The following is a 25,539-nucleotide window of genomic DNA, read 5'->3' as shown; positions in this document are numbered from 1 at the left end:
AAATATCAGGGGACTTCACAGGTAAAGGAAATCACCTCTGGGTTGGAAGGGTGGGGAGTGGGGATAAGTTATTGCCTACCTTCCTCTCCTTGAATGTAAGCTCCAGAAGGGCAGGCATCTTTGTTTTGTTCAAGTCTATATTTCCAGTAGCTAGATCAGCAACCTACACAGAGTAGGACCCAAAATATATTTGTTGAATGAATGGGTGACTGAATAAAAACTTTTACGTAGAAAAAGTGTAGGTTCAGGTTCATAACTGTGAACTTCTTAAAGGCTGAGATGATAGCCATTTGCATTTTTATGGATTTGCATTGTGTTCAGCATACCTTAGGCACTCAATTAGTGCTGGATGAATGTCGAGTGATTCCATAGTGAGGTTTGTTTTCTCCCACCCCTTCCCTGGTGTCATTAAGTGTTAGCCTTCCAAAGAAAATATTTATGCTAAGTTGACAGTGGTTTTAAAGGTAAGAGTCTTTAAGAAACCAAGGAAAAAAGGCAAGGTGAAAGAAGATGAGACAAGATAAAAAGGTCAGGAAAATAACATTTTTAATGTAATTAACTACTGAAAGTGTTCCTGAAAGCACTGGTTTACCTTTACCTAAGAGTCAACTGAAATGGAAAATCTGACTATATGTGACGTTGTTAAACCATTTCATTAGCAACACTTCTTTGATTTAATCCAAGAACCAAATATTGCTATATAGAGGTCAAAGCTTAAAGTTAGTGAAGACTTATCCAATTCAGAATTAAATAAAAAGGCCAAAGGCCCAGAGAATGTTTATGCTGCTGTTCTTTTTCCCCCCCAGTGATCTAAATTTAACTAACTGAAATTATATTCTAAGTATCAGATATTTATGCCAGGCTCTTAAGTGGCAGCTAATTTGCATACTGAAATTACTTGAGACTTGTTTTAGTGAGAAGCCCATTGGGTGCAGAAATAATTGCTGGGGAAGAATCAAAAGCAAGAGAACATGATGGTCTTTGCCCTGAAGCAGCTTACCATGTAAGCAGGAGAAACAGATATTAAGAAAGCGGGGGCTGGGGGGGTGGGGGGTGGGGGGTGGGGGGAGGGAAGAAGTAAAGCAATATTTGAGTTCAGATTCATTTACAGCCTTTTGGCGCAGCCTGCTAGTTGGCCATTGAAATCTGAGCTTTCCTTCTTCAGAAATGGTTGTCCCTGGGACTACATTTCCCAGCTCCCTTTGCATCTATGTGAGACTATGTGACTAGTTGGCCATGTGACCTCATTCTGGCCAATGGAATGTGGGCAGAAAAGATGTGGACCACTTTTAGGCCTGGACCTTATGCCTTACCCTCCTTCTTCTATGGGCTGATATAACTTTTTTTTTTTTAAATTGTACTGTCTTTTCCCAGTTTTGAAGCCCTGAATAAGAGGCTGGTCAGTCAGTTTCCCTTCTTAAACAGCCAATTAAGTCCACATCCCAAACCACTTCATTGTTGGGCCCTAACACTCTGGGGCCACGAAACATATACCCTAATTGCCCCAGAGCCAGGTACCGGACAACTAGGGATAACCCCTATGCCCAGAGCCCTGCCCCCAAATTATTCAACTTAGCCAATCCACAGGAAGACCATGAAACCTAGCTAACCCCACCCGGCTTGCCATAAATCAGCTGCCCCCTAGAGCCCCAGCCTGCTGTTACTCTGTTCCTGGGTACAATCCCCTGTGTGGCCCTGCCTAGCAACCTTCTCTTGTTCAGAGCTCTAAGAATCAAAGAATTTTGCCTTTCATTTATCCAAGTGTCATTGTGTTGGGTCTCACCATCTTTAAATCTTATAAAACAGCTGAAATGGCAGTGATCACAGATTCTTGGAAACTATGTTGATGATGACAAAGTTGCCTTCTGTCTGGTCCTGAATGTCTTCCTCTAACTCTCCCATCCCTGCCCCACCGTCAGTGCCCTGCACTGTCCTAAGAGAAAGGAACTTCTCTTATGTTGTTACTTGTTTTGGCTTATCGGTTATGTCAGTCTAGCCTACTATAATTATTATAGGAAAACAACCAACCCATTGCTAGGGATATAGTATGAAATGAGGAAGCCTCCAGAGAAAGACAAGGGAAGCCAGTATCTCAATAATCTCTATGAGGAGGGGAGCTCAGCGTTGATCTTTTACAAAATGGCAAACTAGTTTTGCAGTTAGTCCTTACTGGACATCCCTCCACTCCTGTCCAAGGAAATGCTTCAGTCAAAAGATGCCTTATGTAGATAGATCTCCATTATCTCTAGTTTCAAAAAATATACCATCAGTGCACAGTATTCTCAAAGTTAACTTCATGTCCTTAGGCCCCAGGTTCATTCCGACCTTTTCCTCTTCTATGTTTATCTTTTTCCCCTCCTATCTTTTCCTTTGCCTTGCAAATTAATTTCTAACTATCTAAGCATTACATAATAGTATTCTCAACAAAATTATATACAAATAAATGAATAATGAAAGTAAAATATAAATTATAGAAATAAAACTATTCTTTGATTAATCCTCCCCAACAATTCCATTTGCTCTCACCAACCCAGATGCAACCCCACTGTCTTCTGTGCATGGTTTCAGGCATTTTTCCTTTTTATTCACATTAGTTGATAGAAAATCTATGGTATTGTTTTTCCATAAATCATGTCTTACTGTCCATTCTGTCCCACAATTTGCTTCTTTCACCCAACAATGTTTTGGAGAGCTCTCCATGGTCCTACATGGAGATCTAGTTTATACCTAATGACTACATACTGTTCCTTAGTGAGACTGTACCACAATTCATTTAGTCATTCCATTATTCAGGGTGTCTCCAATTTTCCACCATTACATAAATATCTTCAGTGAACATCCTGGGACATGCTTGCCTGAGTACTTACTCAGTCCTGGGTGCTCTTCAGGTGCTTTCTAGGAGATCCCATTTAAGCCTCTCAGCAGTTGTATGAGGTAGGTACTGACATCATCTTTGCTTAGTGGGTGAAGTGTTTGAGGTGAACTTGCCAGGGCTTCTTTAGGGGTAATAATGAGTGGTGTGTTTGCAGGGCAGTTTACCCTCCTCTAAGTGTAGCATGTGTTAAGGACACCAAAGGCTTTGTTTTAATCAGATACAGTAAGACATGTAGATATGGAAATGACAGTCAGGAAAGAGGTGTTTTTCTTTATACTCACAATTCCCTAGAAGCAGGAGGCATGGCAAATCATGCAGGGCCACTTGGGGAAGCACCAGAACCGGTCAGGGGGCAGAGGGAGTGAGGGGTGCAGTGGGGAATGTGTGGTTTTCATGGGAAGGAATGGGTGAGGTGGGTAAACAAGTTTATAATAGGCTAGTTTGAATAATTTCAGTGGGCTCTGAGGCATAGGGGCTGTCCGTAGTTGTCTGGTACCTGGCGCTGGGGTGATTATGGCAGGGGAATAGTGACTCTAAGTGTGAGAGACCATAAAGGAGGTAGTGGGGTGTGTGGGCTCTAGTTTACTATCTCTAGGAATTGCTTAGCCCTGGGGAGGGCAGTCTCTCCAGGGTCAACAATGCCCCAGGTGTCAAAGCATCAGAATACAGAAAATAAAAGACATGGTTAATACATAGCAATTTGCACTCCTACCAGCAGAATATGGGAATTCCCTTCTCCCTGCATCATCACCAAACACTTGATGTTATCAGACTTATATTTGTAGTCCATCTGATAGGGGAAAACAGTGTCTGTTGTTTTCATTGGCATGTTCTCATTAATTAGTGATGTTGAGTACCTTTCATGTATCTTTGGTCCAATGGTGAATAGTCCATTCCTGGCTCCTGTCTCCAGTTTATTTCCACTCCTCCACAGTCTTCTCTCTTTTTCTTCAGACACAAACCAAACGTCCCTCCATGACTTTCCAAGCCTTTCTCAGTATGGCACAGGTGCTTTTTGGAATTTTTACTTCTTGGCGTCTCCCAACTTGTCTTCTAAATTCTACACTTGGTCTCTTTCCCCACCCCCTCCTTCCTGGTCTTTACAGAAGCTGCTCCCTCTGCCTGGAAACTCACTGCACCTTCTCTTCCTTTTCTTCCCTTTATACACACACACGTGCGTGCGTGCACGCACACACAGACACACACACACACTTCTACTCATACAACATATGAAGTCACCCCCAGGATCCTTTTCCAGCACACTCCATCCTATCTGCTTTACAATCTTAGCACTTAGCCCATGACCCTGTAATTGCAGATTTACTTTTCTACTCTCTCCATAGGTTATAAACTGGTTGAAGACAAAGATTGGGTCTTTTATATTTTTGTATCCTCCACACCTAGTACAATGACTGAAACATGTCAAGTACCTGAGAATACACCTTGAATGGAGGAAGAATGGGTGAGAGGTGACTGAATGAGCACTTTTTAAAATTTAAGTATAGTTGATTTACAATGTCTCAGGTGTACAGCAAAGTGATTCAGCTATACATATACACATATATATATTCTTTTTCAGATTATTTCCCATTATAGATTATTACAAGATATGGAATATAGTTTCCTGTGCTATACAGTAGGTCCTTGTTGTTTATCTATTTTACATATAGTAGTGTGTATCTGATAATTCCAAAATCCTATTTTGTCCCTCCCACCTTTGGTTATCATAAGTTTGTTTTCTATGTCTGTGAGCCTATTTCTGTTTTGTAAATAAGTTCATTTGTATCATTTTTTTAGATTCCACATATAAGCGATATCATATATTTGTCTTTCTCTGACTGACTTCACTTAATATGATAATCTCTAGTTGGACCTATGGCAGGGGGACAGTGCTGGCATGGTACCAGCATGGTACCAGCATGTTGCTGCAAATGGCATTATTTCATTCTTTTTTATGGCTGTGTAATATTCCACCGTGTATATATATATATATATATATATATATATATATATATATATACACACATATATATATACATATGTATATATATATATGTATATATATATATATGTATGTATATATATATATGTATATATACGACACATCTTCTTTATCCATTCATTTGTGGATCGACATTTAGGTTGCTTCCATGTCTTGCCTATTGTAAATAGTGCTGCTATGAACGTTGGGGTACATGTATCCTTTTGGAATTAGAGTTGTTGTCTTTTCCAGATATATGCCCAGGAGTGGGATTGCTGGATCATATAGTAACTCTATTTCCAAATGAGCACTTTTATCCTGTTCCACACTCCAGCCTTGGAAGTGTGTCTCCTCACTGAGTGTGTTATCCATCCAGGGCAGAGGTGGTGGGTGGATCATATGCTTTGACAATTCTACATCTGTACTCAAACCCAGCATCTAGTGCAATGCTAACCTATGTTCTAGCATGTTCTGAGCTCATTAAATGGGTTGTGGTTGATTCTATGTTTTCCTGGATGCGCAGGATTGAGGAAACCCAGAGAGAAGAGAGAAGAATATCAACTGACTTCAGTCTGGTTTTCAATGCCAGGGCAAGATTGGTGGGGAAGGTCTCCTTTTCTTCTGCTATTAATCAGTTAATTCAGAAAATAATTCTTGATTGCTCTACTGTGTTCCAGGCTCTATGTTTAGCAATAGGTGGAACAAGTAGAGAAACACTTGCTCCCAGAGAACTCACAATCTACTCAGAGGCTCGGTACCAGTCTGCTAAGTGCAAGCACGTTGGGATGAATGAAAAGGTGTGGACTGTGGGAGGTGCTTCGTGGAGATAATGTTTAGACGCTGAGGGTTGATAGGACTGTGAAGCAGTGTGCCTTCAAAGCTGGCATTCTGGGGTTCAGGGGTGCAGGAGCTGAGAGGTGCTCAAGAGGAAGGATGAAAGGGCCACAGAGCGCAGAGTGGTAGAGTGTGGTTGATGCCATGCTGGACATAAATTCTTTCAGACACTTCCTGTTCAAGTGCCATCGTGTCCTTTCTCTGCTCACAAACCTCCAATGGCTTCTCTTCTCACCCTGAGTAAAAACCAGATCCCTGCCAATGCCTCTAAGGTCCACCTCAGTAGGAGACCTCTCTGACCTCAGCCCCCCTAGTTGTCTGCATCACTTACTCACTCCAGCCTCATTGACATCCTTCCTGTTTCCTGTACACAACAGGCATGCTCCTGCCTCAGGGACATTGCATCTGTTCTCCCTTTGCCTGGAAATGCTTTTCTCTTAGAAAACTGCATAGCTCACTCCTTCAGGTTTTTACTTAAATGTTACCTTCCCAGTAAGGGCTTCCCTGCCTACTTTATCAAAAATTTAAGCCTTGATCTTTGCACAGCACATGTGATAGACTGCCAGTTTCCCCTGACCCTTTCAGTCCACTCTCTTCTTGCTTCTGGTCACCTGGTTGCCCCATAAAGACTACATTTCCCAGCTTCCCTTGCAGCTAGATATGGTCATGTGACTAGGTTCTCACTAATGATAGGTGAGAGAGCTAATTTTTGTGTAACTTCTGCCTCCCTTGCCTGAAAGGAAATTGTTTGCCTTAGATTCCCTTTTCTTATCACTTTCCCTCAGACTGGACCCCAGACAGATCAGTGACCCAGCTTCTGTCCCACACATGAAGACAGTATCTTAGAGGATGGCAGAATAATGAGGTAGAAGGAATCTGGGTCCCTGAATGACCCTATGGAGCAGAGATGCCCCATCCACCTAGAATAGTAAGACATTCACATAAGGGAGAGATAAACTTCTATTTAAATTACTGAATATTTGGATCACTTGGTTATAACGACTCTGCCTATGCTCTAACCTACACATCTCCTCTATAAATTCCCTGATTCATTATTCTGCCTAGTACTTCACACCATCTAACACTCCCAATGTTTTCCTCTTTTGTTTATCATGTATTCCTTAAGTAGACTGTGAGTTTTTCCAGGGCAGGGGGTTTAGCATCTTTGCTCACTACTGCATCTCCAGCACCCAGTACAGTGCCCAGTTCATAGTAGGTGCTCAATGAATATATTTGGAATGAAATGTTATTGTCCACTGAAAATGAAATCAAAGGCTATGCCATGAAGACAGAGCTTCAGTAAGTTTTGAAAAAGAATCCTAGGGCAAGGTGGGGGGCAGTAAGAGGATGGGAGAGGGGAGGGGAAAATGAGTGAAAACAGTGAGGAATGTCATTCATGGAGGGTTGAGAGAAGCGTGGAGTCCGAGGAGGGGTGGAGTTTTTAATCAGGTCAGAGAAGCCCCTCAGCTCTCCTGTGTTTGGGAGGGAGACTCTGGAGGCTTTGCTTCAGCATGTCTCCCCACTGGTATTGGTTTTGGCATTGACTTCTATATGAAAGAGGAAGAAAGATTAAGTTTTTGCCCATTTAGCAGGAAGTAAGTCATGCTCTCTCCTGCATTCCATCTACCCTTATTCTCGTCCTCTTGAGAAAAATCTACATCCTATATTCAGGATAACTTACCTAGAATCCTTGAGGTGGAAGGTGTTCATAGCAATAGCTGTGATGTATTGGGAAAACCATTAGGATGGAACTGAACTGCTTTAGATTTAATCTGATGCCTCCACTGGCTGGGTGGTCGTGAGTAAATGGATTGAACTCCTTTGTCTTTAGCATCCTCGCCTGTAAAATGAGTGTAACACTGGACACTGAATTGTGTCCCCCCCCCCCAACCTCCAGTACCTCAGAATGTGACTGTATTTCAAGACAGGGCCTTTAAAGAGGGAATAAAGTTAAAATGGGCTTGTTAGAGTGGTCTCTAATCCGATATAACTGGTGTCCTTATAAAAAAGATTAGGACACACACACACACACACACAGAGGGAGACACCAGACACTTGCACACGCAGAGGGATGACCATGTGAGCACACAGCAAGATGGTGGCCATCTGCAAGCCAAGGAGAGCAGCCTTAGAAGAAACCAAACCTGCTGATACCTTAATCTCGGACTTTTGGCCTCCAGAACTGTGAGAAAATAAATCTTTGTGGTTTTATGACACCTAGTGTGTGATATTTTGTTATGACAGCCCTAGAAACTAATACATGAGATAATGTGGAAAGCTAACAGAATGGTGTGCTGTACCTGCCCTCCAAATGCTTGTCTTCTGACGTTGCATTAATAGAAGCAAATTATTTAACATACAGGATGTGCCAGTCCTGCCGTGTGCTGGTCGGAACCCACGGAGTGAGTGTGGAATCCCCTTCTGGAAACGAACTCTGCTTGCTGGGGGGTGGGTGGCCATGGGGAAACTGGGTCCCATCCAGAGAAAGGCTACAAGGCTGGTGAGGAGTCTAGGCACTGCCACACTGTGCGAAGTAGCTAAGTTTAACCCGGAGAAAGGAAGAGTTAAGGGGACGTAAAGCCATCTCCAAATGAGTAAAGCTCTGTCTTAAGGAAGAGGAATCCCATTTAGCTGTGTGGGCCCAGATGGGAGAGCCGGAACCCGTGTGTAAAAGTTTCAGGGAGGTAGGTTTCAGTTCAGTACAAAGAGGGCTTTTCTAAGAGAGCTGTGGGCAAACATTACAGGCTTCCTCAAGTATTCCATGAGGCTGCATGACCACTTAGCAGAAATGTCGGGGGGGGGGGGGACTCAAGCACAGGTCCTGTGTTTGCACCAGATAAACTTGGATGTTTCTTTCAATTCTTTTATTCTCTGTACGACTGGATTGTATTTATCAGCTGGAGAACAGGTCTCAATAGTGCTTAGACATATCTCTTACGATTGTAAAGACATACACATGGTCAACAAATGTTTTTGAGTTTGTTGATTTGACGGCTTATTAGAAAGCTTTAGAAAATTTACTGAGAAAAACAATTGCATAAATATTCAAACTCTAGAGGTCAGTCATAGGACCTTGGAAGCGTGGGTACCCAACTAAGATTCTGGAGCCCCAAAGCACAAGCTTTAGCAGAAACGAACTTGTGCTAGTCAAAAATCTTGAACTTATTCTATGCAAAGCTGCCATCTCAGTTTTACAAAGCAAAAATAAATAAAGAGAAAAAATGCTGAGTTACATTTATCTACTAAAAGTTAATCTATCCTGACAGAATTTGTTAAAATTACTCCCAGTAAGAGTCGACACAGTAAAAGCTGTGATTTCCTGACTACCATCAGTATGTGAGATTTGGGGACAGCCGATGGAAGCAGAAGATGATTTGGTGGCGGCATCCGAAACGTGGTTTTCATATCCACAAATTGCTACAGAATAATGGGGTGCCGCTGGTTCTAAAGTGCCGCCTGCCTGCAACACCTCATTAGCTCACACCCCTTAACTACCGTGGCTGGGACGTAGGCCCTCGGAGCCAGGCAGGCCGAGGAAGGCCAGCCTTGCGCAGGGCCAGCGGGCGGCCAGAACCAGTGGGGAGTGAGTTGCACCCTTCTGCGGGCTGGGCTCGGGCACCAAAAGCCACAGAGAGACAACACCGACGAGGCAAACTCTCTCCACCGGGGGCTGGGAGGGCAAACACCCTCGACCCCCTTGGGTTCCGATCCACGACCCCAGAAGCCCCCCACCCCACCGCCGCCCCCTCCTCCGTACTCAACCTTCTGCAGCTGCACCGAGGACCCTCCCTCTCCCCGCAAGGAGAGCGCGCGCCGGGCGGACGTTCGGAGGGGCCAGCGCATCTCCCAGACAGGCTAAGAGTCCTCCCGCACAACGCCTGTGGCTCGCAAAAGGGCAAATATCAAGGGAGCGGGGGAGGGGGAAGAGTGTCATTCGGGCTGTGAGGGGACACGCAGAGCCTTGGTGGGACGTGGTGAGGTGCGGAGAGCTAAACGCAGGAAAGGAAGACTTTGGCAATTGGCCGTCCCCCCCCCCCGCCCACGTGAACCCCGTCGGTGGTGAGGGTCTTGGGGTGGGGACCGGCCGCCCTGTGCACTCTTGTCCCACGGGTTGGAGCCGCCACCGCGGCAGCAGCCTAAAGCGGAGCCCTCTCCCGCGCCGTGCCGCGCTCTGGGGGCACCGGAGGACGCGCGGAGGCCGCGGCGGCCACCCGGAGTCGCGCGCAGCGCATGCGGAGACCGCCGTCCTGCGCCAGGAAAGGGGCGACCCGGCCCTAGGCCTGTGCCGACACGTGCAGGCGCGCGGGCTTCCGATTGGTTGCGGCGGCGGAGGGTCCCTTCCCCCTCCCCGCGCTCGCGGGGCCCCTTCCCCAGCCGGGGCGCTGGCTGGCTCTGCGGAGGCGCGTGCCCGCCTCGTGCGTGTCCGGGCTGCGCGCCTCCGCCCCGCCCCCGCCCCCTCCCTCTCTCCGCGCCGCCGCCGCGCGCTCGGGAGCTCAGGTAGCGGGCGCGCGGGTGCCTTCTCGGGGGACTGTGGCCGGACTGTCGTCCTCCCGCCCCCCCCGCAACTCCCGCACGCGTCCGCTCCCGGAGCCTGGGGAGGGAGAGCGCGGGCGCGGGGAGCTGGAGCCGGGCGCCGCCGCCGCCGCCGCCGCCGCCGCCCCCTCCCCCTCCCTTTCTCCGCGACGCCGCCGCGCGCTCGGGAGCTCAGGTAGCGGGCGCGCGGGTACCTCCTCGGGGGCGCGCGACCGGACTGTCGTCCTTCCCCCCGCAACTCCCTCACGCGTCCGCTCCGGAGCCTGGGGAGGGAGAGCGCAGGCGCGGGGAGCTGGAGCCGGGCGCCGCCGCCGCCGCCGCCGCCGCCCCCTCCCCCTCCCTTTCTCCGCGACGCCGCCGCGCGCTCGGGAGCTCAGGTAGCGGGCGCGCGGGTACCTCCTCGGGGGCGCGCGACCGGACTGTCGTCCTTCCCCCCGCAACTCCCTCACGCGTCCGCTCCGGAGCCTGGGGAGGGAGAGCGCAGGCGCGGGGAACTGGAGCCGGGCGCCGCCGGCGCCGCCGTTGCCGCCGGCGCCGCCGAGGCTTAACGTCTCGCTCGCTCGCGCAGCGGCGGCAGCAGAGGTCGCGCACAGATGCGGGTTAGACTGGCGGGGGGAGGAGGCGGAGGAGGGAAGGAAGCTGCATGCATGAGACCCACAGGTAAGACCGAGAGCCCCGGAAGGGGCTTTCCATTCCGGGGAGGCGCTCGCAGGCCGAGGAGGGGGAGTTGGTGCCTGGCTCTGCTCCCCGAGGGAGGAATTTTTTGACAGCGCAGAGAAATCTCACTGGGGACTGGGCAGTGGGACCCATCCCGAACCTGGGGAAAACCAGAGAAGTAGCTGGGGGGATCCGGTGCCACCTCGTGAGATTCCTAAGAGTGAAATGTATAGGCCCGGGGAAAAGTGTTTTTTCAGCCCCGAGAGGCTGGAAGGCTTTAGACTTTCCTGTCGTGGTCACAGCCGCTGAATCCGGGGGACCGGCGCGGAGCCAATGTGCGCTAACCCCTGCCCTCCCTCCCCTCCTCCATCGCTCCCGCACGCGCAGCATCCCGCGGCGGCTGTTACTCAGTGTAGCCCGCGCTGGGGAGAAGCGGGGGGAGCTCGCTGTGGGAAAGGGGGCGGGGGCCGCGCGGGGGAGGAATGGGGAAGGAGCAGGGGAAGCCGGGGGTCCCGGTCCCAGGGCGGAGGAGGGGGAGCGTGGCCCCCGGCGCCCCGGCAGCCTGGGGTATCATCGTGTTCGCTCCTGGTTGCAGACTCTTGCAAGCCGGATGCCCTCTGTGGATGAAAGATGTATCGTGGAATGAACCCGAGCCATGGAGATGGATTTCTAGAGCAGCAGCAGCCTCAGTCCCCCCAGAGACTCTTGGCCGTGATCCTGTGGTTTCAGCTGGCGCTGTGCTTCGGCCCTGCACAGCTCACGGGCGGTGAGTGACCCCGCCGTGGCGGGGAGGGCCTGGGACGGCAGGGAAGGGGCGCCTGGCTGTCAGGATAGCCTTGCCACTCCGCCCCCCCTACACCCCAGACTTCTGGGGTACCCGAGAATCCGAGGAGCCCCTGTGTCCCAGCCTGAGACCACCCTTCCTCAAAACCCCTGGAGTTCCCAGAAAATTCCTCTGTGGAGCCTGTATAGATTCACACGCCCACATTCTGTCTGGAGCTTCCCACCAGCCGCCCATCCTGGCTTCTCTGAAGGAAAGACAATAAGCCTGGCCCATTATTCTCACTTTGGTCAAAAGAGAGAGAGAGAGAGAGAAAGAAAGAAAGTGGTGTATTTGTGGCGAACGTGTGTTTGTGGACCTTTGACCCTGGTCTGTGCCCTCAGCAGGCAGAGGTCAGTTTTCAGCTTCTGGATTTAGGCCAGAGTTGCAAGAACCACCTTTGTGAATGTGAAGGGTCTGGAAATGTGACCAGACTGGCTGCAGGACAGCTTTATTTGAAAGTTAACTTTCTCTTTGCCTTGGGAGGTGGTGTGTTCAGGCATGCCCGTGCATGTTGGCGGTGGGGAGGGGATGCAGAGGTGTTCCTTCAGATGTGTTTCTGGAGAACTGCTTGGCTTATCCAGGTCTGAGGTACAGGGGGAATAAAGTCGAGTGCTTTTCTGTGAAGTGGAAGTTAGCTGAAATCAAATTCAGAGCCTCAGTCCTCAGGAGCGGCTGATCTCTGATGCATTCGGTTCTGGGGGGGGGGGGAGGGCTGTCTTTTGGTTGTGGTGGAGGAAGATGGATGGCATTCCTGTCTGGATTTCAGAGCCTGAGGGTCTTTCTGCCACCACTGCCCTTTGCTGTCCATTCCAGACTTCCTGTGAGAGCTTGCTGATGTGGGCATATTAAGAGGACAGAATCATGTTTCTGGAGCTGAAAAACTGTTAATCTACAAATAAATTATAATTGGTGGAAAAGCAGGTATTGATTGATACAAGTAAACCATTTTAGTGTTTTAAAATATTGCCGTTTTAGAGAATTCAAAGGTGAAGATGGAAATAATGGGTGAAAAATTAGTAGAGGTGGGGAGGGCACTACCAAGTTGGGCTTTAACACAGAGGAATCAATAACCCAGGTGTTGCACTTAGAGGTCTGAGAGATGCCAGGAGTCTAAACGAGCTTCCTGTGATGTGCATATTTATCGGAATTAGTGCGAAAACACTCACTTTGGGTGGGGGACCCGGTTTTGGTTTTTCAACAAGGGGTAACTCTTTTGGTGCTCCCTTTTTTTACAGAAATGTCTCTGAGGCAGGTGTCCTCTTCATCGAGGACAAGGTCAAGTGGGATGCCAGGCCAGCACCTGTGTGGCCTGCCAGGGCTCTGGTCACAGCCTCTGTCCGCCCGTGAGCTTTAGCTCCACTTGGAGGGTGAGTGGGACCAGGTGGGCAGGACAGCCTCGAGCAGGGCCTGGTCATCACCTCCCCTCTTCTCTTTTCTTGCCTCCAGCTCTAGCTGTCATTTCCTTAAACCAGGTGCACGTGATTCTCCATCCTCTCTGTTCCTTTCTCCAGTGTAGATGACAGGTTAGTCTGGGTTCATCTGTGTGTGTCTTGACTGTTGTTATTGGAAGTGTGAGGTCTGAGCACAGCCTGGACTTGGTTGGCCCTTGGTTCTGCCATTTGTGTTTACAGAGCATCCCCCCACTCAAGGATCTCAGAGCTCAGTACACAGCACAGCCCCCTCAGTCTCACATTAGTCACCCGTGCGGTTGTACAACACGTCTTTCGCTCCCCTCTTCCGAGAGGCAAAGATATCAACAAAAAGATCCAGGGCCTTAAAGGAGGCGGGACGAGGGTCGCCTATCACCTCTCCCTTCTTAGTTCCCACAGGCCGCAGAAAGGCTGGCCATCAGCTTTGTGTCATCTGGAACTCCCTCAGGCTGAGTGTGATTTCTGGAAGATGATTTATCATTTCAGAATTCTTCCATGAATAAACAATTTGGGTGGAAAAGGGTGGTGGAGGTTGCTCTATGGAGTTCACTGTACAGAGATTTCTTTCTTCGGAAAGAAATCCACGTGGAGGCTACAGGATGGTTTCATTAAAGCAAATTCCTTTTAATTCTAGACCAGTGCTTCTAAAATTTTAATGTACTTACGAATCACTTGGGATCTTGCAAAACGGCAGATTCTGGTTCAGCTGGTCTGGGGTGAGCCTGAGAGTCTCCGTTCCCAACAAGCTCACAAGCGATGCAGTTGCTACTGGTCCCAGGACCACACTTTGATTAGCAATGCTTTCGACGACGAATTCCTTAGAACAAGTTGGTTCTGACTCCAGACTTTCTACCATCTCTCCCAAATACCCAAATACAAATGGCCTGTGAAGAGGCAGAAGTCTCACCCAAGTGTCTAATCTTTAGGTGACACACAGAACTGAAACTCAGCCCTCAGAGAGTGCTCTTTTTTTTTTTTTTTTCCAACCATGAAAAGGTGCCTATTTAATAGACACTGTTCTGAAATGTGGATTTTCATTTTTGATTGCTTTCAATGGAAAAGGAACATGACAATAGCAAGATATAATAGTCCCAGCTAGGAGGAAAAACTAGAAGGGCATGTGCCCAATACAAGAGTTACAGAAAAAGCCTGAACGTGAAAGGGAAAAATTGAGAAAATGATCAGATGAAGAAAAGGGGGGAAAAGAACTCTGTCAAAAACGAAATGCTTTCTCCTAGAAAGCCAGAGGTTCCATTCAATTCTCGGAGCCCTAAGGGAGCTTTAATGAGCCTGAGTTGGCCTGAGGTGACTTTTGGATGGCTCTTTCCCGGTTGCCGTTTATATCTTAGGACAGAGGGCCCACATTTGGGGCCACTAAAACCATGTACCGTGAGAGGAGTAACATCAGGTTTATAGGGAGACACAGGGCCTCGCTGTTGCCAGAATCTGCACGCAGCAGAGCTTCGGCTGCTTCTCTCTTCTTCCCTCGCAGTATGTGTTCCCTGAGATGGTTTTTGGGTATTTGAGGGCTGCCCGGAGTGGTCCACCCAGGCTCAGAGGAAGAGAGCTAAGAGTTTGCTTTATATTTAGGTCCTTGAAGGCGAACTCATTAGTACAACCTTATAGTATCAGGAACACCGGCCACGCTCTGCTACTTGACAGCTTTGGGGCTTTGGGCATTGGAAGCCTCAGTTTTCTCATCCATAAAATGAGGATGGTGCTGCCTAACTTCCGGGGTTGCTGTGAGGGATGGGAGTCGTGAACACACTCAGTAAATGTAGACAGTAGTGAGCAGGGAGCTAACCAATCAGGAAGGAGCTAACCTTCCCGGCCTTTGTTTTATTCATTCAGTAAAACATGTGACAAGCACTGCTGTGTATCATGTTCTTTTTCCCTCGAAGAACCCTTCCTCCCTCTCTATTGTTTGCCCAGTGAACACATTTCTCTTTCAGACCCAACTTAAAATGCCATCATCTCTCTCATATTTCATTTCCCCCCTGCACTAGGTATAACTCTTTGTCCTAGTGTCATCTCATCCACTAGAGCATAAGCCCATTGAAGGCAAGAACCTTGACTTTATTTATTTTCATGTCCCAGGCACCCAACACAGCATCTGACACACGGAAGATGCTCAGCTAATGCTGACTGACAGCAAGAAAAAACATTCCCAAATTGCTGCCACACCGTTTAGAAAATAATTACCATGGGCGGTTACAAAAGGACTGCAAGAGTGTCATGGCGATTGAGGCCACTTCCACTTGGGGGAGGCCTGGGAGGTTGGAGGAGAACTCAGGAAAGGTTCTAGAGAAGAGGTGGCACTTAGGATGAGATCTGAGGGAGGGAGTGGTTGGAGCATCTCAGGGGAGAGGCACCTTGTGCAGAGGTGTGGAGGTGGTGACGTCATTGAACTGTTCAGGGAGATAGAACAGTCTGGATCATCTAGAACATGGTAGGCCTGCAGGGAACCAGGAGGTAAGGAGGAGGAATAGATTGGGACCCAATTGTAAGCCCCGGTGAGGATTCTGAGTGTCGCACAGCAGGCAGTGGGAATCACTGAAGGGTTTAGAGCAGGAACGTAATATCATCTGAGCTATGCTCCGTTTCCTTTCTCTGCTTCCAAGTCTCTGACCCAGGGCACTCCCCGTTGGGCTGCCCTGTCTGCACATCAGAGGTGTGGCACTAGTACCGCTGGCTTAGGCTCCTGGAGCTCTTGTTTGGGCCATGTGGCCGTAGCATTGAGCTGTGTGCCAGCAGGCAGGAACGAATGCTGTCTGCCCAGCTCACTGATTTGGAGGTGCCAGTCTCTTGGAGTTTGAGAAAGATTTCTTACGTGGTAGAGCGTAAGCTTCTCCTGCAGTGTTATGTCTAAAAGCCACAGTTTCAACCTGTACTTAATTCCGTCTGTAAACAAAAGTCCCAGCGCCTGAAATTATAAAGCATGTTTCTTCAACAAAAGGCCCCTCTAATATAAACAGCATGGAAATGCTTTTGATTTATCCCCGAGGTGAAATCGGAAAGCTTTGGGAGACAGGAGAAGGATTTCATACCGCAAGTAGCGAATCTCTCATCTCAGAGGCCTGAAGTGGCAAGTTGGAGAGAGAGTCAGTGGTTCTTTAATTCCTGAGAGTAACGAAGAGTGTAGGTGAAGATTGCTCTGCAGTAAATATTGATTAGATACGTGAAGAAAAGCACCCATGTGACACTTTTCCTGGTGTCAGAGGCATATTTCAAAAGCTTCCAAAAGGCCACGGAGACTTGCCCTTAGCTGGGAAGCTCTGGTACAGCTTGAGAGCCCTGCGTTCTTTATAGGGGTGATAGATCAAGTTCAGTCTCTGCTGTTAAATAGCTACATGGCTTTGGGCAAGTTGTGTAACTTCTCCTGAGCTCAATTCCTTCCACATCACTAACATTCTTTAATTCTGTGATTATAGGAATTTGATGGGTTCTGAACAATGTGGGTAAAAGGCAGCTCTGTTTTTTCCATCTATGCATCCATCTTTTGAGAGTGTCTGTTGCATGCCCTGGGGATATGAAGATAAGGGAATGTAGTCCTTGATCCTTAGGAAACTGACAAGTAAGGGCTGGTTTCTTCTCGAAAGTTTGAATGCAGAAGGTTGCATCAAACTGTTTTCTTCATGTACATTTTTAATTCAATTGAAAATTTAGTGTTATTTATTGATACTGAAGAGGAAGGTGATTTTTCCAGACTTCTTCTTTTATCCTTGTCTTATTTTGCAAGCTCATTTGGTGTTTGATAATTGAAACAACCACACTTAGTAACAATATGTCTAAAGAGGTCATTGGGATCATTGTCTCTGAATTGAGGGAAAGAAAGGGGCGGAAAAATAGGTTTTCTAATGTGTTTATAAACACAGTTGCATTTCGCCAAAACCAACCACAGCACTTAGGACAGATGCATCCGGTGTATATTCTCGTGGATCAGATACAACATTTTGTTGATTTATTGGTCCATTCTCACAAGAACAAACTGTCAACTGTTGCTAACCATGGAAGATTGGAAAAAGATGGGACAAGTTTTATTTATTTTATTTTATTTTTGGGGGGGGGACAAGTTTTAAATTGGCCAGCACCTGAGTGATTGATAAAAATTTGTCAATTGTTGTAACAATACTAATGGCAAACCTTTAGACAGTGCTTCCTCTGTGCCAATGCTCTTCTCCACATTTACATATATTAACTCATTTAATCCTCATGACAGCTCTACGAAGTAGGAAATATTATTGCTCAGGGTCACCCCGATAGTAAGGCATGGTGACCCATATTATCCTTTTAATTGTCAACTTTCTCCATAGGCATGGCAATGCTAATCTCTAAATGCATTTGTTTGCTTTTTGTATTTCAACCCAAATATTTCTCTTTAAGCCACAGTTATCAAATATTTTGGAACTGTGGCCTGCCCCACCTTGGAATAAGAGAACTCTTTTTTTCAATTAAAGTATAGTTGATATACAATGTTACATTCGTTTCAGGTGTATAACATAGTGATTTGATAGTTTTTAAGATTATACTTCATTTAAGTTTATTATAAAATGTTGGCTATATTCCCTGTGCTGTACATTGCATCCTTGTATCTTATTTATTTTATTTTATTTTTAAATTATTTATTTATTTATTTTATTATTTATTTTTGGCTGCGTCAGGTCTTAGTTGCGACATGCGGGATCTTTGTTGAGGCATGCGGGATCTTTCCTTGCGGCGCGCGGGCTTCTCTGTAGTTGCGGTGCCCAGGCTCCAGGGCACGTGGGCTCTGTAGTTTGCAGCACACAGGCTCTCTAGTTGAGACACGCGAGCTCAGTAGTTGTGGTGCAAGGGTCTAGTTGCCCCGAGGCGTGTGGGATCATAGTTCCCTGACCAGGGACACAGGGTCAAACCTGTGTCCCCTGCCTTGTAAGGGGGATTCTTTACCACTGGACCACCAGGGAAGTCCCTCTTATTTATTTTATACACAGTAGTTTGTACCTCTTAATCCCCTTCCCCTATTGTGCCCCTCCCCTCACTGGTAACCACTTGTTTGTTCTCTGTATCTGTGTGTGTTTCTGTTTTGTTATACTCATTTGTTTTATTTTTTAAATTCCACATGTAAGTGAAAACATGCAGTGTTTGTCTCTCTCTGTCTGACTTACTTCACTAAGCACAATATCCTCTAGGCTTATCCATGTTGTTCCAAATGGCAAAATTTCATTCTTTTTTATGGCTGAGTAATAGTCCGTTGTATGTGTATACCACATCTTCTTTATCCATTCATCTGTTGACGGACATTAAGGTTGCTTCCATATCTTGGCTATTGTAAATAGTGCTGCTATAAACATGGGGGAGCATGTATCTTTTCAAATTAGTGTTTTCATTTTCTTTGGATATATGCCCAGGAGTGGAATAGCTGGATCATATGGTAATTCTATTTTTAATTTTTTGAGGAACCTCTGTGCTGTTTCCCATGGTGGCTACACCAGTCTACATTCCCACCAACAGTGTGCAAGGGTTCCCTTTTCTCTACATCTTCACCAACGCTTATTATTTGTTGGCTTTTTAAAAAAAAATGTTTATTGGATTATAGTTGATTAAAAATGTTGTATTAATTTCTGCTGTACAGCAAAGTGAATCAGTTATGCATATACACATATCCACTCTTTTTTAGATTCTTTTCCCATGTAGGTCATTACAGAGTATTGAGAAGAGTTCTCTGTGCTATACTATTAATATATAAATATTTGTTATCTTTGTTATTTATTTATTTATTTATTTTTGGCTGTGTTGGGTCTTCGTTTCTGTGCATGGGCTTCCTCTAGTTGTGGCTAGTGGGGGCCACTCTTCATCGCGGTGTGCGGGCCTCTCTTGTTGCGGAGCACAGGCTCCAGGCGCGCAGGCTCAGTAGCTGTGGCTCACGGGCCCAGTTGCTCCGCGGCATGTGGGATCCTCCCAGACCAGGGCCCGAACCCGTGTCCCCTGCATTGGCAGGCAGATTCTCAACCACTGCGCCACCAGGGAAGCCCCAATATTTGTTATCTTTTTGATGATAGCCATTCTGACAGGTGTACGGTGATTTTTCATTGTGGTTTTGATTTGCATCTCCAGGGGCACTCTTGTGTTGTGACTCAGAAGCAGAAAATATATAAGCAAATCAACAACAGCAACAGAATCTCTCAACTCGAGAAAAAGTGAGGGCCACAGTGCCTAAATCTTGAGCTCCAAATGGAGAAAGGGAAGGGGCTAGAAACTCATGAACCTATCAGGATGTGTTTTTTTTTTTTTTTTTTTTTAAGGATTTTCTTATTTATTTATTTATTTATTTTTATTTTTTTATTTTTGGCTGTGTTGGGTCTTCGGTTCGTGCGAGGGCTTTCTCCAGTTGCGGCAAGCGGGGGCCACTCTTCATCGCGGTGCGGGGACCGCTCTTCATCGCGGTGCGCGGGCCTTTCTCTATCGCGGCCCCTCCCGTCACGGGGCACAGGCTCCAGACGCGCAGGCTCAGCAATTGTGGCTCACGGGCCCAGCTGCTCCGCGGCATGTGGGATCCTCCCAGACCAGGGCTCGAACCCGTGTCCCCTGCATTAGCAGGCAGACTCTCAACCACTGCGCCACCAGGGAAGCCCTATCAGGATGTGTTTTATTTCAATTCCAGTCTCTTTGTGACTGTCTGAGGAAGGGGGTCAGAATGAATGAGATATGCTCTGAGTCTTACATGTCCTGAGGAGCAAAGGGTGTGAAAACAAATGGCTGGTCTCTGGGGCCTTCCGTTAGTGACTGTCAGACCATCACCATCCCCTCCTGTTTATTGTCCCCAATGAGATAGCCTTAGTGACTGTCAGGCCATCACCATCCCCTCCTGTTTATCGTTCCCAATGAGATAACCTTCCCTGGAGGGGTCCTTTTCCATGCCATGTTGTCAAGCACTAATAATAACTTTAGCTAATATGTGCTTAGAGTGTTATGGTTTGCAAGGTGTTTTTACATGTATCACCACCTTTAATTTTCTTAACAACCCAGTGAAATGAAGAGATTTTGATTTTTCTCTCTCTCTCTCTCTTTTTTTTTTTTTTTAATTTGAAGAAACATTCTCTGGGAGGTTGATCTCCTAAGGTCCCACAAATAGACAAAGACGGATAAGCAGCCAGGCCTATGGGTCGAGACTCTTTTTTCTTTGTTGTTCGGGGCCAGCCTTTAAACCTGTCTTTTCAGTTATACGATGTAGATGATAATCTAATTAGTACATATCAAAAGATAAAAAGAAAAATTATAGCTGAGGATCATGAAGGTGACGAAAAGTTCCTTCAACAGCTTTGAAGTAAGAATAAGGTTTGATATTTGATGAGATCTGAGCTCTGTTTACTGTCCAGGAAGATGTTTATGTTTGATGGTATGAGCTGAAGACACTAAGTTTTAAGGAAGAATTTGGCCCAGTATTTCTTCTTTAAGAAAAAGATTGCTCTACTATTCTAAGACAGAAGAAATTATCCACTCAGGAAGAAAAACAAATAGAAATAATTAAGTGAGTTGCTCACAAACTGGAATTGAAAGTGCATTGTAAAATAGCTTCTTAATTGAGAGTATTGTAATTGCTTTATTAATCTGAAACAAGGTAAACTGGGAACATCAGAGAAGTAAAACAAAATAATTCTTGACATTGTCTGGCGATGCCAGTAAACTTGGGAGCACTGTGGTGGGTGAGCCTGCATTAATTCACCGTGGGGTAAAGCCACAGGCAGCCCCAGGAGGGCAGGGGGCTATGGGTGTACACAAGTGTGAGCACGTCCAGTGAATGCCTGGTCTCCAGGAATGGATTTTTATCCTTAGAGGTGAGAGGACTTGTAGAGCCCAGTAAGATTGGTTAATAATCATTTCATCATTATCCCAATAAACTGACCTTTTCAAGAGAGAGGATGAGTAAGGTTTTCTGGAAATGACAGTTCGACCTGGTTATCTCCTGTTTCTGTTTGAAATTGGTGACTTTTATGTCCTGGAATTACCAGTGAGGGAGCAGAGCCGAACAAGGAGGGTCACTCGTGTTCAAGACGCCTTTTTTCTCCGAGTAACAAAATACAGAAAAGACCTTATTTCTTTGGTTTGATTGCATTTATAAAAGGTATATGTGATTGAATTGGGTGAAGCAGCAAGAGAGAGGTTCTTTTAAGAAAGAAAGAAAATCCATTCTTATCGTGGATTCTTTAAAACCTGGATGTTGTACAACATTGTGGCTCATCTAGCTGGTTTCCAAATTCAGAGTCTCTGTATGTAGAAGAATCCTTTAACACTTAAAGTCAGAAGATTCTGATTCTCTCCAGGCAGAGATAACAGGATCTACTTGTTTTGTAGAGACTTGATAGGTTTAGAGGCGTAATCCTGGGAGAGGCTCTCAATTGTTCTATTACACTGCCTCTGTTAACTGACTCTGAGTCTCAATGTCAGAATCTAAACCCAAGGATGCATTTTCAGGAGTACTTTGGAGTACTTTGGAGTCAGTTTTCCTTGCTATTGTCACCATCTGGCTAAGTGATGGTAACCTATTTGCTGCCTCAGTTTCATTATTTGTGAAATACTTGGACCATCTGGCTCCCATGATTGTTGTGATAACATTTCCTTAAGACAAATCTGAGACTTGGCCATATTAACTGATTCCCCCAAAGATCAGTTGGTCAATGGTGGAAGTTTTGACTTCAGGTTCACTTGTCTTTCCATATCATGCTGCCTTTCAGGAAATGTACTTTGAATTGAGACATGTGTTACGGACCGAAAGTTTGTGTTCTTCCCAATTCGTATGTTGAAGCCCTAAACCCCAGTGTGATGGTATTTGGAGGTGGGACCTTTGGGAGGTGATTAGGTTTAGATGAGGTCATGAAGGTGGGGCCTCCATGATGGGATTAGAGGAAGGGACCAGAACTTCTGCTCTCTGCCATGTGAGATCCCAAACAGAAGGTGGCTGTTTGTAAGCCCGGCAGCGGGCCGTCACCAAGAACTGAATGTGCTTGCATTTTCACCTAGCACTTCCCAGCCTGCAGAACTGTGAGAAATAAATGTCTGTTGTTTAAGCCACCCAGTCTATGGTGTTTTGTTAGAGCAGCCTCAGCTGACTAAGATGACATGCTTTACAAAAAATTATGATCAGTATATATCCGAGGGTCATGACAGCCATGTCCTTGAAGCCATGTGGTAGCAGCCTTAACCAGAGTGACTGAGGCCTCCCCAGGAGCCCACTCTGCCTGGATGGGATCTCACATGCAGTCATTAGCACGTCTATAGCTGAGAACAGGAGGTTGTTTCTACCCTAGGTTTCTATTGGTGCAACTCATACCATTGTTAGAGAAATTATTTAGTGATTATAATTTTTACTAGGAGGCAACTTTTACATCAAATAAATCAAATTTGAAATGGAATCATTTAAGTGAGGAAATATTTGGGCATGAACTGAGTTGTGCTGATACCTGAATGTCATATGCCTTTGCGGAAGCTTTGTAAAACATTTTGTACATCTACATGTGGCTCTGGCTGGTATCAGGCCATTTCCTGTTACAGAGAAGCAGTGCTGTGTGGGCGAAAGTAGAGCCACCCAAGAGCCAGGAGACCTGCCACCAGGCAGCTCTGCCACCTGCTGAATCACCTGAAGTGGTCATCTTATTCTCTGTCTGGTGACGCTGGTGGTTTCTTCATTGCTGCAGGAGATGATCTGTAAGATCTCATTCAGTCCCCAGTGCAACTAGAAAGAGGAGTTCAATTTAGTAACTCCTGCAGCCTTCATTCTGCAAAACAAAAATGAGTTAATCCCTGAAAAATGCTTACAGCAGTGCTTGGCATGTGGTTGCTGCCTTATAAAAATTAGTCACTAGAGTGATCAGTATCATTATTCCAAGAGCATTAAAACCATAGCAGCGTAGGGCTGAATTTAAAGACCTAGTTTGGCAGATGTAAGCTATTACATATGGAATGGAAAAACAACAAGGTCCTACTGTATAGTACAGAGAACTATATTCAGTATCCTATGATAAGCCATAATGGAAAAGAATATTTTTTGAAAAAAGAATGTATATATGTACGTAACTGAATCACTTTGCTGTACAGCAGAAATTAACACAACATTGTAAATCAACTATACTTCAATTATAAAGAAAGAAAGAAAGAGAGGAAGAAGGGAAGGAAGGAAGAAAGGAAGAAGGGAAGAAAGAAAGAGAGAGAGAGAAAGAAAGAAAGAAAGACATAGTGTGGAGCAAGCCAGATTCCCAATTCAGGGCTCTTTGGCCTCTTTCTTGCCCTGAAGGTTCTCAGAATTCCTCATGGAATTGAGAATAGCTCACTCACCTCTGTTGATGATAGAGGGGACACAGTCTTAACTTCATGATGCCACAAACATTTATTGAAATCTGGGCCAGGATTAGAAAGATAATCAAAGGCCCTTGCCCACCATATTGCTAGGAGAAACACGTCCAGGTAACAGATGTGGTAAGTGGTTAGACAGTAAATTCAGCAGTCTTCCTAGAGGAGGGAGGGATTAGTTTATAACGGAAGTTCATCCACGTTGTTCATAAGGGAAGAGTTCACATAGAATGATGGTGCTAAACCTGGGAAGGCAACTAGGATCTCGCCATACAGGGAGGAGCAGGAGGACACACCCGGCAGAGGACACTGTGTGGCCACAGTGTGAAGCCTCAGAAATGCCTGGCATGTGGGGTCATGTGTGGTTTGTGTAGCGGGGACTTGGGGTATGTGTGCAGTGCAGTGACGGGTGATGGCACCAAAAAGGTGGGCTGGACCCAGATTCCATTGGGCCCTGAATGCTAGGCCAAGGAGCACAGGCTTCCCACTGGGCAGTAGGGTTCCAGCTGTGTCCAGAAGTGCTTCAGGATTCCTTGAAGCTGCCGGGAGCCCAGAGGAGGTGGGGCTAGAGGACTTTAGGGCAGCCTCTGAGGCGTCTGTCCCTGCTTCACCCAGAGCAGCTCAGAGCAGCTCAGATTTTATCTGTTTTCTATCCTGGGGTTCTTGGTTACACGTTATTGAAAAAAGTTGGGGCTTCCTCTGCTTACAAAAAAGGGTTAAAATCCACTATGTAGACAACAGTGAGTCAATAAAAGTCTTGAAACCAAAAAGTGACCCGATTTAGTTTCTATTTTAGAAAGCTCACCCTGGCAGCAAGGTAGAAGGTAAATTGAGATGAGGAGTATGGGGAGGGAAATTGGAGAAAGGGGGCCAGTTAAGAAATTGGTTCAGTAATTGGGGCAAGCAAGAAGGAAGTGAGTGTAAACCCAGACATTGGCAAGGGGAGAGGGAGGGATGGATTCAAGGTACACTGCAGAAGTCAAGGAACCATGACCTGAAGGTGGACTCGATCTGGAGAAAGAGGGTTTCTACCCCAGGAGCCTGGGAAGATGGCGAGTGGCAGTGACAAGAGGTCTCAGTCTAGGTGACCTTGAAAACAGGGATTTTGGAAATCAGGTGAAAGAAGCTGTAATAAAAGTGACTACGGCACAGAGCAGCAAACAGAATGTCTGGAAGAGGCTGATGAAACTGGGAAGAGAAACCTTATCTTTTGAGGGACCTGGTGACGAGGCTCCTGCTTAGAGCACAGCTGCCCAAGCAGGACAGGTGCTCTCACCTGCATTGTTAGCATCTGATCAAGATCCCTGGGAGAATGGCTAGCTGGGAAGCCTATGTCAGTTCTTCCATCGGGCAGATGAAAGAGATGTTTTGTAAATGTTCAGCTGCCAAGCATTCCCTTGATACTAGGAACATTCAGCCTCCTTTTTATTTGGCAGAAAAATCCTCAGTGTATTTCACTGGAGGCCTCAGAATTTAGACCTTCTGCCAAATGAGGACATGGGCCTCTTTTCTGCATTTGTTGGAGACTTGGAAAATATGGCAAAATGTGCTCTAACCTCACAATCTGAATTGACTTATGGAATAGACATGTGTTTTGGGCCCTTACTCAGAATGACTGTTAGTGGGCCCTTACTCAGAATGACTGTTAGTGGTAGTGACTTCAGATTTGATCTCTTGGCACAAAGCAACTAGTTCTTGGATGGGCCAAAAGGGAGAAATAAACTAGAGTTTCTCCATCCAATATAGCAGCTGGCAGCCACACACGGGTATGAGCATTTGAACATGGGTAGTTCCAATTGTCATGTGTTATAAGTATAAAATACACACTGATTTTAAAAACTTACTATAAAAAAAAGTTAAATATCTCAACACTTTTTATAATATTGGTCACTTGTTGAGATGGCATTTTAAACACAGTGGACTAAATAAAACATATTATCAAAGTTAATTTCACATGTTATTTGTTTTAATGTGGCTATTAGTCAATTTAAAATTATATATATGTAAGTATATATCACGGTATATTTCTATTGGACAACACTACTCTAGATAATTGAGGTTCCTCAACATTCATGTTGCAAGT

At 46.1% G+C, this 25,539-nt stretch overlaps 2 protein-coding genes across 10 annotated transcripts in view; one reads left to right on the top strand and one right to left on the bottom strand.

The window, feature by feature from the left end:
* Positions 1–10,538, bottom strand: part of LOC130707320 (coiled-coil domain-containing protein 185-like) — a 35,794-nt gene extending 25,256 nt beyond the window's left edge. Inside the window, exons 1-3 of one of the 2 annotated variants that reach the window (XR_009007225.1) lie at positions 10,418–10,538; positions 9,453–9,568; positions 7,372–7,530 (exon numbers count right to left, since the gene is read on the bottom strand). The gene's annotated coding sequence lies outside the window, so the exon portion shown is untranslated. Of the gene's footprint in view, positions 1–7,371; positions 7,531–7,990; positions 9,397–9,452; positions 9,569–10,417 lie in introns of those variants that run through there. The other variant, XR_009007226.1, reaches the window with a different exon arrangement.
* The window catches only part of LOC102998405 (cyclin-Y-like protein 1), a 292,469-nt gene continuing 277,403 nt past the window's right edge, over positions 10,474–25,539 (top strand). For 3 of the 8 annotated variants that reach the window (XM_057541432.1, XM_057541427.1, XM_057541455.1), the window contains exons 1-2: positions 10,722–10,883; positions 11,476–11,646. In XM_057541432.1, the coding sequence (XP_057397415.1) occupies positions 10,867–10,883; positions 11,476–11,646 (188 nt within the window). In that variant the 5' untranslated portion in view covers positions 10,722–10,866. Of the gene's footprint in view, positions 10,601–10,719; positions 10,884–11,081; positions 11,216–11,475; positions 11,647–25,539 lie in introns of those variants that run through there. The other 5 variants (XM_057541417.1, XM_057541444.1, XM_057541408.1 and 2 more) reach the window with 5 other exon arrangements.

This window comes from Balaenoptera acutorostrata, chromosome 1 (genome assembly GCF_949987535.1).
Source record: "Balaenoptera acutorostrata chromosome 1, mBalAcu1.1, whole genome shotgun sequence".
NCBI lineage: Eukaryota > Metazoa > Chordata > Mammalia > Artiodactyla > Balaenopteridae > Balaenoptera > Balaenoptera acutorostrata.
Note: the sequence above shows the minus strand (reverse complement) of the source record. Positions and strands in the feature narration are given on the sequence as shown.